This window comes from Mya arenaria, chromosome 8 (genome assembly GCF_026914265.1).
Source record: "Mya arenaria isolate MELC-2E11 chromosome 8, ASM2691426v1".
In the NCBI taxonomy this organism is placed as follows: Eukaryota; Metazoa; Mollusca; class Bivalvia; order Myida; family Myidae; genus Mya; species Mya arenaria.
Window position 1 is genome coordinate 24,529,660 of NC_069129.1, and position 13,278 is coordinate 24,542,937.

General features: G+C 37.1%; 1 protein-coding gene across 2 annotated transcripts in view; it reads left to right on the forward strand.

Moving 5' to 3' along the window:
- The first annotated feature begins 1,237 nt into the window (after positions 1–1,237).
- The window catches only part of LOC128242861 (uncharacterized), a 64,609-nt gene continuing 52,568 nt past the window's right edge, over positions 1,238–13,278 (forward strand). The window contains exons 1-13 of one of the 2 annotated variants that reach the window (XM_052960246.1): positions 1,238–1,298; positions 3,119–3,682; positions 4,051–4,089; positions 5,857–5,948; positions 6,259–6,372; positions 6,628–6,985; positions 7,730–7,894; positions 8,124–8,233; positions 9,134–9,297; positions 9,898–10,040; positions 10,419–10,533; positions 11,331–11,470; positions 12,520–12,648. In XM_052960246.1, coding sequence (XP_052816206.1) covers positions 1,238–1,298; positions 3,119–3,682; positions 4,051–4,089; positions 5,857–5,948; positions 6,259–6,372; positions 6,628–6,985; positions 7,730–7,894; positions 8,124–8,233; positions 9,134–9,297; positions 9,898–10,040; positions 10,419–10,533; positions 11,331–11,470; positions 12,520–12,648 — 2,194 coding nt within the window. Of the gene's footprint in view, positions 1,299–3,118; positions 3,683–3,784; positions 3,817–4,050; positions 4,090–5,856; positions 5,949–6,258; positions 6,373–6,627; positions 6,986–7,729; positions 7,895–8,123; positions 8,234–9,133; positions 9,298–9,897; positions 10,041–10,418; positions 10,534–11,330; positions 11,471–12,519; positions 12,649–13,278 lie in introns of those variants that run through there. The other variant, XM_052960248.1, reaches the window with a different exon arrangement.

The window sequence follows — 13,278 nt, forward strand, 5'->3', positions numbered from 1 at the left end:
AACCTTCCAGGGGTAATATACATAAAACTTCTTAATGGAAATGTTCAATTTTGTAAACAAAATAGAATCTTAAATATACCCTCTATGTTTCATCCAATTGACTCATATATATTTGTTGTATGGATCCTTTGCATGCAGATTTTTTTTTTTTTTGGGGGGGGGGAGGAGGGATGGGGGGGGGGGGGCTCTTACTAAGTTAAATATATTAACTAATATAGTAATTGAATACGGCCCCAGGTCGTCTGAGTGTCTTACATCGGTCAAGTTTGTCACAGTATCATCATAATCATGACATTGTCATAGCATATCTGATAAGTTGTATTTCTTAATTTAAGCTGATAACTTATATTTCATCATAACTATTTACATAAGAATTTATGTAATAGTTACTGCATCACAATCCGAGTTATTGAGATTAGCAAATGGTTGCACAATAAAGTAAAAGGCGAGAGAGAGAGAGAGAGAGAGAGAGAGAGAGAGAAGAGAGAGAGATTTATGTTAGTTATAGTAGTTATAGTAGTATATTATAGCAGAGAGTAAATGATGTTGTGAACTGGGAGGGTAGTTGTACTGTCAGGGGTTGTTTTCAATACTGGTTTTAATTGGATCTAAGAAAGCTGTTGCTTATAGGATTGATCGATATAAATAACAGAGCAGTCAATCATTTGCAAAATAGATTTTTAGAAAATTGCACTGTTTTCATTGCAAATAACCTATTTCGCGCCTTTTGATTATGCCAGATTTTATCTATGCGTTCATGCACATGTCGAAGAACACAATACCAGAAAAAAATCATTTGTATGCAGTATTTTCCCCATTATTTGGGCTTGTTGGCATCAGGGGCATTCTACTAAACTAGGTCTTGCAATGTTCAGGCATTTTTTTTGCACAATGATAGCATAATGCATGACTTGCCAAGCCTAGAACAGCTCCACCCACCTAATTTTCGTACCGGACATGCAAGGGAAGCAAACACTTGACCAGAACGCCCACAATATTAGTGCTATCATATATAGGGCATTTTACAATTACATGTATAAACAAAACATAGATTACATAGAATTCTAAAATTTACAAAACCATCCCAGAGTTGGCCTAAAATGTGCCAGGTCAATCCTAAATTTTCATTGATAAAGCTGGATCCTTTTAGACAGGTGACCACGTGATAAGACGTTGTTGACCCCAGTATATAAGGGGCCTGCTCTCGGCATCTTGGCATCTTTCGACTTTCGTAGGAATGATGAGCCCCATCATTCTAGCCCTTGCCGTTACCTTCGGGGCGGTAAGAGCTCAGACCGGTATGTACAGGATTTTTTTTAATTTGATTTTTTTGGTGTGTGTTTTAGTGGTATATGTATTGTGCTTGTGTTTTAGAGATTGAAAAACAGATGTTGATGAACAATGAAAACTGGTAATGTACCAATTCAGTAGTAATGGAATGATTTACAATGCGGATATCTGTTGTGTAATGTTGTTTTTGTAATGTTTTTACAGTGATGTATGTATTGTGCTTGTTAAGTTTTTGGGATTTTCAAACTGATGTTTAGTGTTTAATGAATACATCTGTGGCAATAGCATGATAATACGGCATGGTGTTATCGAATGATTTGCCATATGGTTTTGTTTCCTTCCTCACTGAGTAAGATTGTGTGATAGTGTTTGTATTTTTTAAAATAGTTTCCTTATATACATACATTCGTATGCACAATTTTGTTGGTAGTTTGGAAATTATAGTCTTAATTTAAGTCGATGGTTTTTATGAATATTGAACATATTGAATCAATTCGTCATTATACACAAAATGGAAGGATACCTTTATCGTTTAGCATTACTATTATACATGCAAAAATGCAATTATTTTATAAGGCTTTGTCTATTGCCTTAGATTATGGTTGCAATGCAGAATTAGTATATAGAATTTGCAGACACCTCAAAATATAATGAAATGAGAACTTATATACATATAATGTCGTGGCTGCTTAACATTAAACTTTAAAGCATTAAACTATCATTGTATATGTGTGTGACTTTGCAAAATTGGAACAAATAACGAGCAGGGACGTCACAGACTTGTGGAAAGGCAGCAAGTCTTATCGCCGCAGTCTATCAGGTCATTTAAGATAAGAATTGTGTGGCCAAATCTAGACGTCGCAGGAGTGGTCGCCACGACTCAAGCTTGAAGGGAAATAACTTTCTTATCAGTGCTTACAGTTAAAGGCACCGATTCATAGATTTGTGTAAAGGTTATGGCCTATTTTATATTAAGGTTATGGTGTATATATATTTTGGTCCGATTGTTGAAGAATGAAATGAAGACATTAAATGAAGCATCGTAACCAAATCTCAAAACTAGGACAATTAATGTGTTGACCACAAGCAAAATTAAACACGATATGTATTACACAAAGGATCAAGAATATCATTCTTATTATTGCATAAAAAATGATATGGTCTCACAACTAGAACGATTTTTCCAATGAAAATAATTCACATGCATGGCCAAAACATTGAAATAAAAACCACAGGGAAATTACTTTAGAGAAACGTACCAACCTAGTTAGCAACCTTGCTTAATTCAAAGAGTAACTTAACAATAACTCAACCTCCAAGAGTAACTGAACAATAACTCAACATCCAAGAATAACGTAACAATAGCTCAACATCAAAGAGTAACGTAACAATTGCTCAATATCTAAGAGTAACGTAACAATAGCTCAACATCCAAAAATAACGTAACAATAGCTTAACATCTAAGAGTAACGTAACAATAACTCAACATCTAAGAGTAACGTAACAATAACTCAACATCTAAGAGTAACGTAACACTAATTCAACATCCAAGAGTAACGTAACAATAACTCAACATCCAAGAGTAACGTAACAATAACTCATATCTAAGAGTAACGTAACATCCAAGAGCAGCCCCAATTCTAAGAACAATTCAAATGAAAATGGTCATATGGTATTACATTGTGCCGTAAGACTTTATTCAGTTTCATTTTTACTACCATCAATGATGTTCTTTTTAAATGACATAGTTTAACGTCATATGTGTTATACCATGTATATTAAGCTTTTGCATACACAATTTTAACTCACATATTATTTTCTCTTGCAGGTTGTGATACAAAAGCTGATGTGACATTTTTATTAGATTCTTCCGACAATGTTGGAAAACAAAACTTTCTTAAACAGTTGACTTTTGTAAAAGATGTAACGAACAATTTTCAACTTGGACAAGATAAGGTCCAGGTTAGCGCGGTCACCTTCGGGACTGGTGCCAAAAACCAGTTTGACCTCAACCAGTACCGGGATCATTTTGCCTTGAACACAGGCATTATGAACATCCCGTACAATGGCGGTCAGCCCAAGGTGGCCAACGCGCTGCACTACGCGACGGGGTCGTCCTTCAGTCCTCTCCATGGGGGACGGGCCGATGCTCCCCACATCGCGGTGGTGTTGACTAACCAACCCTCAGGATCAATTGACACTGTCAAACTCCAGTCGCAAACTGCAAAAGACAATGGAGTTATCATTTACGCGGTTGGTATCGGCAACGCCGTTGATATGTCGGAGCTGCAGGCCATGGCCTCTGATCCAGATTCGAGGCATCTGTACACTTCCGCCAACTTTGACGCCCTCGGCAGTTTGACCGACCTTCTGTCTGCCAAGATTTGCAATGGTAGGAATTTTGTCAGAGGTTTCGTTTCTGATTGTAAATCTTGTCAACTGGTAGATCTAAGGTAAATGCCAAAGATATATGACATGACGCCTTCGTCAGTTTGACCGACCTTCTGTCTGCCAAGATTTGCAATGGTAGGAATTTTGTCAGAGGGTTCGTTTCTGATTGTATTTCATGACAACTGGTAGATCTTTAGTATATGCCAATATATATAAGACAAGCACAACATTTATGAATTGTTGTTGTTATTGATTCTGTTAATGCTGGCGTTCGTGTTAATTGCGACGCTGTCAATGAAATTCAAACTTATATTTCTATTTCGGGACATAAACGCTGATAATTAAATATGATTTTTCTATTTTGCATAGAACTGCCACCTGATCCGACGAAGCTGCCAGCACCTACTAGTGAGTAGAATTTCAGTATTTTATTTTATTCGATTATAAGCGATTACGTCTAAATTTTTGCTAATGATATGATTTTTTTATCGTGATGTTCAAATCTGCCTATTCCCCGGAGAGGTCTCTGAAACTTGGTAATATGCATATAGAAAGTCTTTTGAAGGTCCTTATTAGAAACTTTGACCATTGGTTGCATTTGAATCGGCTGGCTTAATTTGAAAACTGCATTGTACCATTGAAACAAAGATTTCTGACCAAGGTTTACACGCGGAGGTTATCTATGTTCGTGGATCATTGAAAAGAACGGAACGGAACAGAACAATTATTTATTTCAGTCCAAACATTCAACACAATTATATACATGTACGATGAATTCGATAAAAATGACCCTTGATCAGTGACAAGGAATAATATGTGTTTATATGGGTACATGGCGATTGGCGGGTCAAAAGACATGAAATATTTGAGCACAAAATATTGCATATTGTAATGGAAAAATATAAATGTTGATAAATTTGATTCTAAAAAAAACATACCTGTAAACTATATCTGATACTTGAACATAGGAAACCACTTTAGCCGGCAATATATTGTAATATATTGCAAATTATTATTAATATATTATCTAAAAGAACGTAATGTATGCCCCTCATGAGATATACTATTTAACTTATTTTGTCTTCGAAAGTACAATTGTTTGCGTAAATATCTGCAAACCAATGATATAACATGGCTGACAAAAAATCCGATCGTAGATTTTCATATTTCCGTTCGATACTTAATGTTTTATGGCTTAAACCGTTACCAACGGTTTAAGGAAAATGCATAAAACATCATTTTTGTACTTAAATATAAAAATCTGCGATCTGATTCTTTGTCAGCAGTCTTTTATAACTAGTTTCAATGGATTTTCGCAAAAATTGGCTCGTTCCAAGACAGAAAATAAAAAAAAGTTGTCAAAATGCCAATCTGTGAGATACAGCTTTCAAGAACGTAATGTATGCCCCTCATAATTCATATTTTAGATAGTGCCATTGTAAAACATATAACCATTAGACTAACTAAACCATAAGCTGTTAAACAATAGGAAGTTATATGACACAATGAAGTTTACATTAAACTGTTGAAAAAAATCGAAAACGAAGAAGCGTTTTCAAAAGACGATTACTGCGGTTTTGATTATTTTCCTAAAACCAGTTTTCTTGGGCTTAATAGGAATTTTATAGGGATTCTGCATCAAGGAAAAACAGCGTCTTTAAAACCCCTAAAGATTTTCGATATATCGTTGCAGACCTTCTGCTAATGTTCATTCTCAATAAAACCGAAACTGCTATTTCACGTTGGTGCTGCTGCACCATTACTTTCAAATTGTCAATGCACATTCTCTTTTAAAATCGAGACTGCTATTTCACGTTGGTGGTGCTGCACCATTACTATCAAGTTGTCAATGCACAGTCTCAATAAAATCGAGACTGCTATTTCACGTTGGTGGTGCTGCACCATTACTATCAAGTTGTCAATGCACAGTCTCAATAAAACCGAAACTGCTATTTCACGTTGGTGGTGCTGCACCATTACTTTCAAATTGTCAATGCACAGTCTCTTTTAAAATCGAGACTGCTATTTCACGTTGGTGGTGTCGCACCACTACTATAAATATTAACACAGAGACTTCTGGTTTTAAATTGTGGTTGTAGTTTGTGCTTCTGTGTGAGCTCCCCTCCAGAAAATATTTTCTTATTATAAAAACAAACCTTGTTTGAATATCTACAGGCTGTTTGACAAAGGCTGACGTTGTGTTCATGGTCGACTCTTCCACCAGCGTGGGAGCCGCAAACTTCCAGAAGCTTGAGCATTTCCTTAAGGTACGTAAATTGTCAGTTAAATAAACTCCCTAAAATGATCGTTTATATTGCTACTAATTGTATAAGCTGTTATTCCGTTTAACAGTGAAAGGTCTTGCTTTGACCATTTATTGGTTATAAGACATTTTCTAAGTTCTAACATACTTATATATTACATTTCGAGGCACCAAAGCGAAAGGTACTATCTTCTTCTTTATTTAATGTCACTTAGAACCTTTTCGCATTCACCCCTCGATTTGTACATGTCCTTGCATAGGCTATGAAAGGATACATCTCTGAGATATAATGCATTTTTCTCTTACCTCTCCAGGACGTTATGACAAAGGTGGACATTGGCGCGAACAAAGTGCAAATGGGCGTGGTCAAGTATGGTAACTACCCCTCCCTCGAATTCTCACTGAACGCTCACCAGACAAGGCCGGATGTAAGTTAATTGTATTGATTTGTTAATGAAATTGAATCATGGAGTAGTCAACTGTCGCATCACTTTCATGGGCGTTGCTAGCATTGCGGACATTCGCGCATGCGCAACATCATTTTGAGATAAAAGAAAGAGAAGTAGTAACAATTGTTTTAGTAAGACTGTAAAGAAAAGATGGAAAGTCGATTATCTTGAATCTTCTCTGGTAGCAGTGCCACTCACTCTTTAATTTTATATTAACTAATATTCACCCAACAGGCCCTAAAAGCGATTGAAACCATGACCTACCTCGGCGGTGGAACAAACGACGCCGACGCCTTCACCTTCACCGGAAACCAGGTCCTCAGCCAATACAAAGGTGCCCGCGGAAACGTTCCCCGAATCGCTATCATGATCACTGACGGCGGGTCCGCCAACCCTCAAGCCGCCATCGCTGCCGCCGACAAGCTCCGTCAAGAGAACGTCGGCATTATCACTGTCGGTGTCGGCAACCAGGTGAACCAAGTGGAGTTGACCAACATTGCCGACGCACCGTCGTCGGAATACTCTTTCCACGTGAACAGCTACGGCAACTTGGACAGTATTACGGACAAGCTTATCAGTCAAATGTGCAAAGGTAGATAAGATTGACATAGGTTTACATGTCTCAATTTTATTAATACGTCTGTAATCCAGGCAGTATATTAATCCCTTTACCTCTTAACATCATCATTCATATATAGCGCTATCCTCTAAAGGGGCCTAGCATAGGTTTACACTTGATGAATGCACATAATTATGACACGTATTAATTTTAATGCATTATTATGTTAATTTGATTTGACTTGAATGATCAAAACATAACAAAAACCTAAGATTTGTGTACAGGTAAAACCTATATCAGCCTTTATTAATCATGTTTTTATTTAAAAGCTTTGTGGCTGCAAATTTCCCAGTTGAAAATCATATGCTTTTTTTTTATTTGATCATTAAATTTAAATGAGCTGGACATATTTAATAATGTAATAAAATGAAAACGTTTGTTTTAAGCATCTATCAAGCGTAAACGTTAACTGTGCCCATATACTATAGAGATGACTTTGGGTGCAGAAGAAAAACACTCATCATTCGGTACTGTAACATGTGACATGACGATAATCTATGAAATTTACCTGTCAGCGCTAAAAGAATACTCCTTAGTTCTGTACATTAGCATTTTGGGTGCAGAATAAAAAAAGAAGAAGCTCATCAGGTACTATAAAGATTGATATTGCCCATTATCTATGTACTATACCTGTAGGCGTTAACAGAACATTCCTCGTTCTTCCTTGTTTTTCAAATTGTTCAAGCCAGTATATATTCAAACCCCTTGTCTTTGCAGTAACCAAGACTCAGCCTCCAATATCTACGGGCCCAGGCGCGACAGCACCTCCCGACCCCTGCCAAGATGCGGAAACCAACTGCGCTCAATATGGCGCCGACGTGTGTACAAACTATGCTTCATGGGCTCAGACACACTGCTCAAAATTCTGTGGATTCTGTACACGTATGTGTCTGTCATTACTGGTCTTATTTTTTCCGAATTATGACTTCTCATATTTCGGTTATGAACGACTGTTGCAATATCAGGCATGTTGATGCTGGTACTGGAGTTCCTAAATCTGATGTCTTGACCTTAAAATTAAGTAAATTGAAGAATGCCATTCTCCACCATTCAAGTACATTTTTAGGATTGAACGGTTTTTAGTTATATATCAATATCCTTATCCATTCAGCTCTTGTCACGGCAATGCCTCCAAAGTGTGAGGACCAACTTCCGGACTGCTCCAATTACGGACGTGACTACTGCTCTCAGCCGGGATCTTACGTCGCACAAAACTGCCAGGTACGAATTTATTTTTATTTTTGCTAAGAGCCTTTACCGCTAAGGGTTTATTTTCCGGATTATCGCTTTAAGCCGGAGTCTGATGTTTGCATTAAACTGCTCAGGCGACTGGAAACAAACGGTGTTAAAATGTTTTTGAGATGAATGCATTCATGAGCAATAATAAGTGAATTCGATATTTGCGTTCCAATAATGCACCAGTCAATTGTAACCCCCCCCCCAGGTCCGGGGAATAGCGGGGACTTTGACTTTCGGTTCAGCCAACCCCGGGTAAAATCCACATCCTACGGGGACGAACTGATGGTAAAATCCCCGCCAAATGCCCCCGTACCCCAGGGAGCCTATGTAAGGCCTATTCCCCGCTTTACTTTGCGCGAAGACAAAACCACCGCATTCACCCGGCCCTGCGGGGCCACCTGAAAGATAAAAACACGGCCCATTTCCCCGGCTATCCCCGGTAAACCCACGGACCTGGGGGTGGGGGGTATGGGGTGGGCGTGGTTGCAATTGACTGGTGCATAAGGGTCGGGATTTTGGGATCCCGAGATAATATTAAGACGAAAACTTATAAGAACAAATGTTTTCTTTAACTTGTTATGGTCTGCATATCCATCAACGTGATTTTAAGTAAGTTAAAAAATCATGTTATGGCAAGCTTGCATTGTAAAAAGTAAGCTTTGAACCATATCCTTTTTAGCAGTAAAAATAATAATAAACAATTTGTTCGGACACTACAGAAATTCGGATACTTGAACTGACATTGAGGTTCACAAACGTATGATTTTTCCAACATTACTTTTTTCTAACATCTCATTTGAATATTTTAAATAACTTTTTCTAACTATTTTTCATATTAATATACATAGTTTTATGGTTATTTGAAATAAAAATATTTTGCAGTTGTTCTGTGGCCTCTGCGGAAACAATACCAGCTCTGTCGGCTACTATGGACAGTGCTTTTACAAGGGAAAGTCCTACGCCACTGGCGAGAAATGGTACGATGGATGCGAGTATGAATGCGTCTGTGAGGATGGATCAAGCGGCAAATACAAGTGCAGTAACAGGTTTGTGGCCAGTTGATTTACTTATTTCAATTCAGGGCCTGATGGTATTAATTGTCAATTAATGTCAATAATAAAACAAAGAAATCAATAAATGTTTTTATACCACTTGCGTATGCCTAGCAGATTTCAAATTGTCGATATCTGTAAACAAAAATAACAATGGAGCATTGATATCAGACTAAAATAGCTAACAATTAATGATTTACTTCGGAGGGGACCCCCAAACCCCATTAATTAGTTTTTATAAAACTACATATGACAAATAGAACGTTTGGTTTTGTTGCACCTTCAAAGTAAGATGCACACCCCCTCTTACGGCATATTCTGGATTTACCCCTGTATACTATAGAGTTGTCAATATGAATGTGCTACACTTACAGAGTAAAATATATATCTACATGTTCTTGTTTTAGTCTGTTTGAGAAGAAGGCCATTTTGAAGTAACCTTATCTGAAAACAGGGCTCAGTTTTCGCTTAAAATTTCAATATAAATCATCTGCAACCGATCAAAATTGTAAATGTTTTTTTGTTTCATGACTAAACCTATTATTATAACTTGAAGAATAACAAATTTTTAACAATCCGTTTTTGGCCTTTCAGATGCCCAGTGTACCATGACCTGCCAGGAGACTGTACGCTTGTTGGACAGCCAGGGGAGTGTTGCCTGCAGCCTGTCTGTAACTTCAACCCACAGATTAATGCCCAGACCTCCAGTGGACATGGAGTAGACAAGAATGGCATTGGTAGGCAGTCTTTTTAAATAAGAAAAATCAAGTGAACATAGTCAAGTGGTATTATAAGGTATCCGCTTATCACCCAGGAGGTTGTGGGTTCGAACTCCACCAGGGGTACTTTCTCATGACCTCTCAAAATGGACACCAGTGCTGGTTTCTACCCAGGAAGCAAACTCCTCAGCTTTCGTCACACTCGAGCTAAAGGATTAGGAAAGAAATATAGGCTAAAGTGAACTAAAAAGTCAGCTTTGTTTTTTTGAAATTCACTCCGTAATCCCAAAGGAAAATTGCTAGTTAATGATTCTTCATCCAATATTTAATTCAAAGTAAATTAACCTGCTAATATGCTACTGTGGTTAGATGCTATAAACCAGGCATGTTTTTTAGACGTGTGCGTTTACAAGACAAAGCAATACTACCAGGGCCAGAGGTGGCGTGATGGATGTGACTACCAGTGTTTCTGTCAGGATTCTTCTTCTGGAAGATACAAATGCGAAGACCTGTAAGTATATCAACATCCAATTGTAAGTTTTTTTGTGAATTCAACCCATTACAGTGTTATTTATGAACCTAGTTTTTGGACGCAGAAGACAGTTTATTCTGTGGTTATATAAAACTGTTCGCATAAAAGCAACAAAATCCTATTCAGTATGCAAAAATAACTATAATATTCAGCCAACAATATTTCCTTTAATACATGATGAAAACAGTATGGCTTTTATTAATTTCTATGGGAAAAATATTTATTTATGTATATATATATATTTATGTATTCCCCCTAGTGCAAGAATGCAGATGTTGAAGTATTGAACTTATATTCTATTGCTACAATAGGCTGTCCTAACTTATATTCTATTGCTGAAATAGGCTGTCCTAAGACAAACAACTCGAAAGGGTTTGCTACTTTGACTAGGCTGAACAGTTTTGCATTGTGTTGAGAACTCTGTCAAACATTGGTGGATTGTAACCAAAGTTGACATGACCTGTATTTTATAGTGTTGAACCAAAGATTTTTTAAATCCTGTGTCATTCGTTATACAGTAAAACTGCGATCGTTCGAACAAGCGGTCGTTCGAGAACCGGCGTTCCTTCGAGGTCGGACCTTGGTCCCGAATTTCTTTCCTTCAATATTCATATAAAATATACATACGCTGCATCGAAACCTAATTATGTCGAGGAGTCGAGCAATCAGTCTCGGTCCCCACAGGATCACACAAATAAAATGTTCAAATAAAAGAGTGAATAGATATTAGACAAGATCACAACAATACATTATAATTAACCCACTTCATGTTTAAGATGCCCGAAGTACAGCAGTATCCCTCCCTACTGTCACCTGGAGACGCCCGCTGGCGAGTGCTGCCAGAAACCCATGTGCGAGTTCGACTCCCAGACTGGATCTTTCCAGGGATCTGGGTCAATCAGTGGAAACGGCGTTGGTATGGCTTTTGCTAAAAGATACATTATTGCAGATTGTTCAGGACTATGTTAAAGTTGATAATGTGAATATCTACATCATGTTTAACTTTTAAACATAAAATGTTTGATGATATGCTCACATATTTAAAAATAAATGAGTATAACTGTAACAGATGTCTCAAAATTTATTAGAAATAGAGAAGACCGCAATTACATACAATAATCTTACAGAACAGTAAAGAGTTGAAAGTTAACAATGATGACGTTAAAGTGGCACTCTTATTCAAAATCAATACATATCCATGAATAACAAATATCAATTTTGACTGACAAACCTTTAACTACTTACTAAATAATGCATATATGGAAAATAATAACTTCTGATAACAAGATTGTAACCGTGAATTTTATAGCGGAAAGCGCTAAAATATTAAATGATTGGTGAATGCTAAAAGATTTACTGTGGTCACCTTAAGTCTCATAAGGTAAAAATACCGTGTTTTTTGCTCATTTCGTTCAAATTAATCTCAGTTTCCTTCATAAGAACCATTATATTTGACATTTATTCATCCTTTTTTTTTAATTTTAAAAACAATATTATAAATTGTGTTCAAACTTATTTGGGAGTAAGAGTGCATCTTTAACAGCTTTGGTAACTTTAACAAAACGTTCTGAACATAAGCCCATTGTTGCAGATTTAGTTTCCAGACATAATTGTCTTTAGAGAATCAATGTAATTTGTTTTAACATTTATATGAATTCCCTCAATGTATTGCACTGGTCAAAAATCAGCACAAGCCAACAAGCCAAGCATTGGTAGAATACTGTTCGGGGTTTGCTCAAATTCTAGATTTCATATAGCAAACTCGCTGACTTTTTATGCCAAGTACTAGTATTAGAATACAGGGTTGTTCATCCAAAATTCTATTTCAAGACTGATATTAGAAATAACTAAGCAGATAACATGAATGTAACATTGAACACAAAAAGTGTGTTTACATTTGAATTGAATGCAAAAGAGTGTAAACTCACAGATTTTGATGAAGATCGTTTATTTCTTTCCCCTCAGGAACCCAGCCTACTGCCCACCCCCCATGCGTCGATGTCCTGTCCTCCTGCAGCGCCTATGGAAAGAGTGTGTGCGTCAACTACAGGGGCTGGGCCGCCCAGAACTGCCGAAGATACTGTGACTTGTGCCGTAAGTATAAGCAGGTTGTGACATTTTGATTTTGGATCATCAGTGTGTGTATACCACGTGATAAATTACGTCATATATCCTACGTCGGAAGGCAAAAATTTGCTTAAAATGAATACTTAAATCAAAGATAACTTTTCATTTACAACACCATTTTAAATGAAACAAAGGGCAGTCTATGCCGCTTAAAGAGCCTCGCATTTGTTTTATATCCGAAATTTGACGGGGTCATTAGTTTCATCAAACACTTCGACAAACCTGTTTCCAAAATAATGTTTTGACAGTGCTCCGTCAGACGGCCGTATTGTGAAAAGGGTTTGTCGAAGTGTTTTAAGAAACCAAACTCGCAATCAAATTCTGGTAAAAGACCGAAGGTGGGGCTCCGTAAGCGGCGTAGACTGCGCTATGTGTCATTTAAAATGGTGAAGAAATAGTGACGTTATCTTTGTTTAAAGTCTTATTTCAAATCAAAATATTGCCTTCCGACGTAGCTTTTATGACGCAATTTATCACGTGGTATACATACACTGATCATAGAGCATTGCCTACTTTCCCGATCAAAGCTGTAACAGTTAAGATGGTATTGAATTTATAAATAATTAGAAAAAAATACCTTTCTAAAATCTTTCAAAA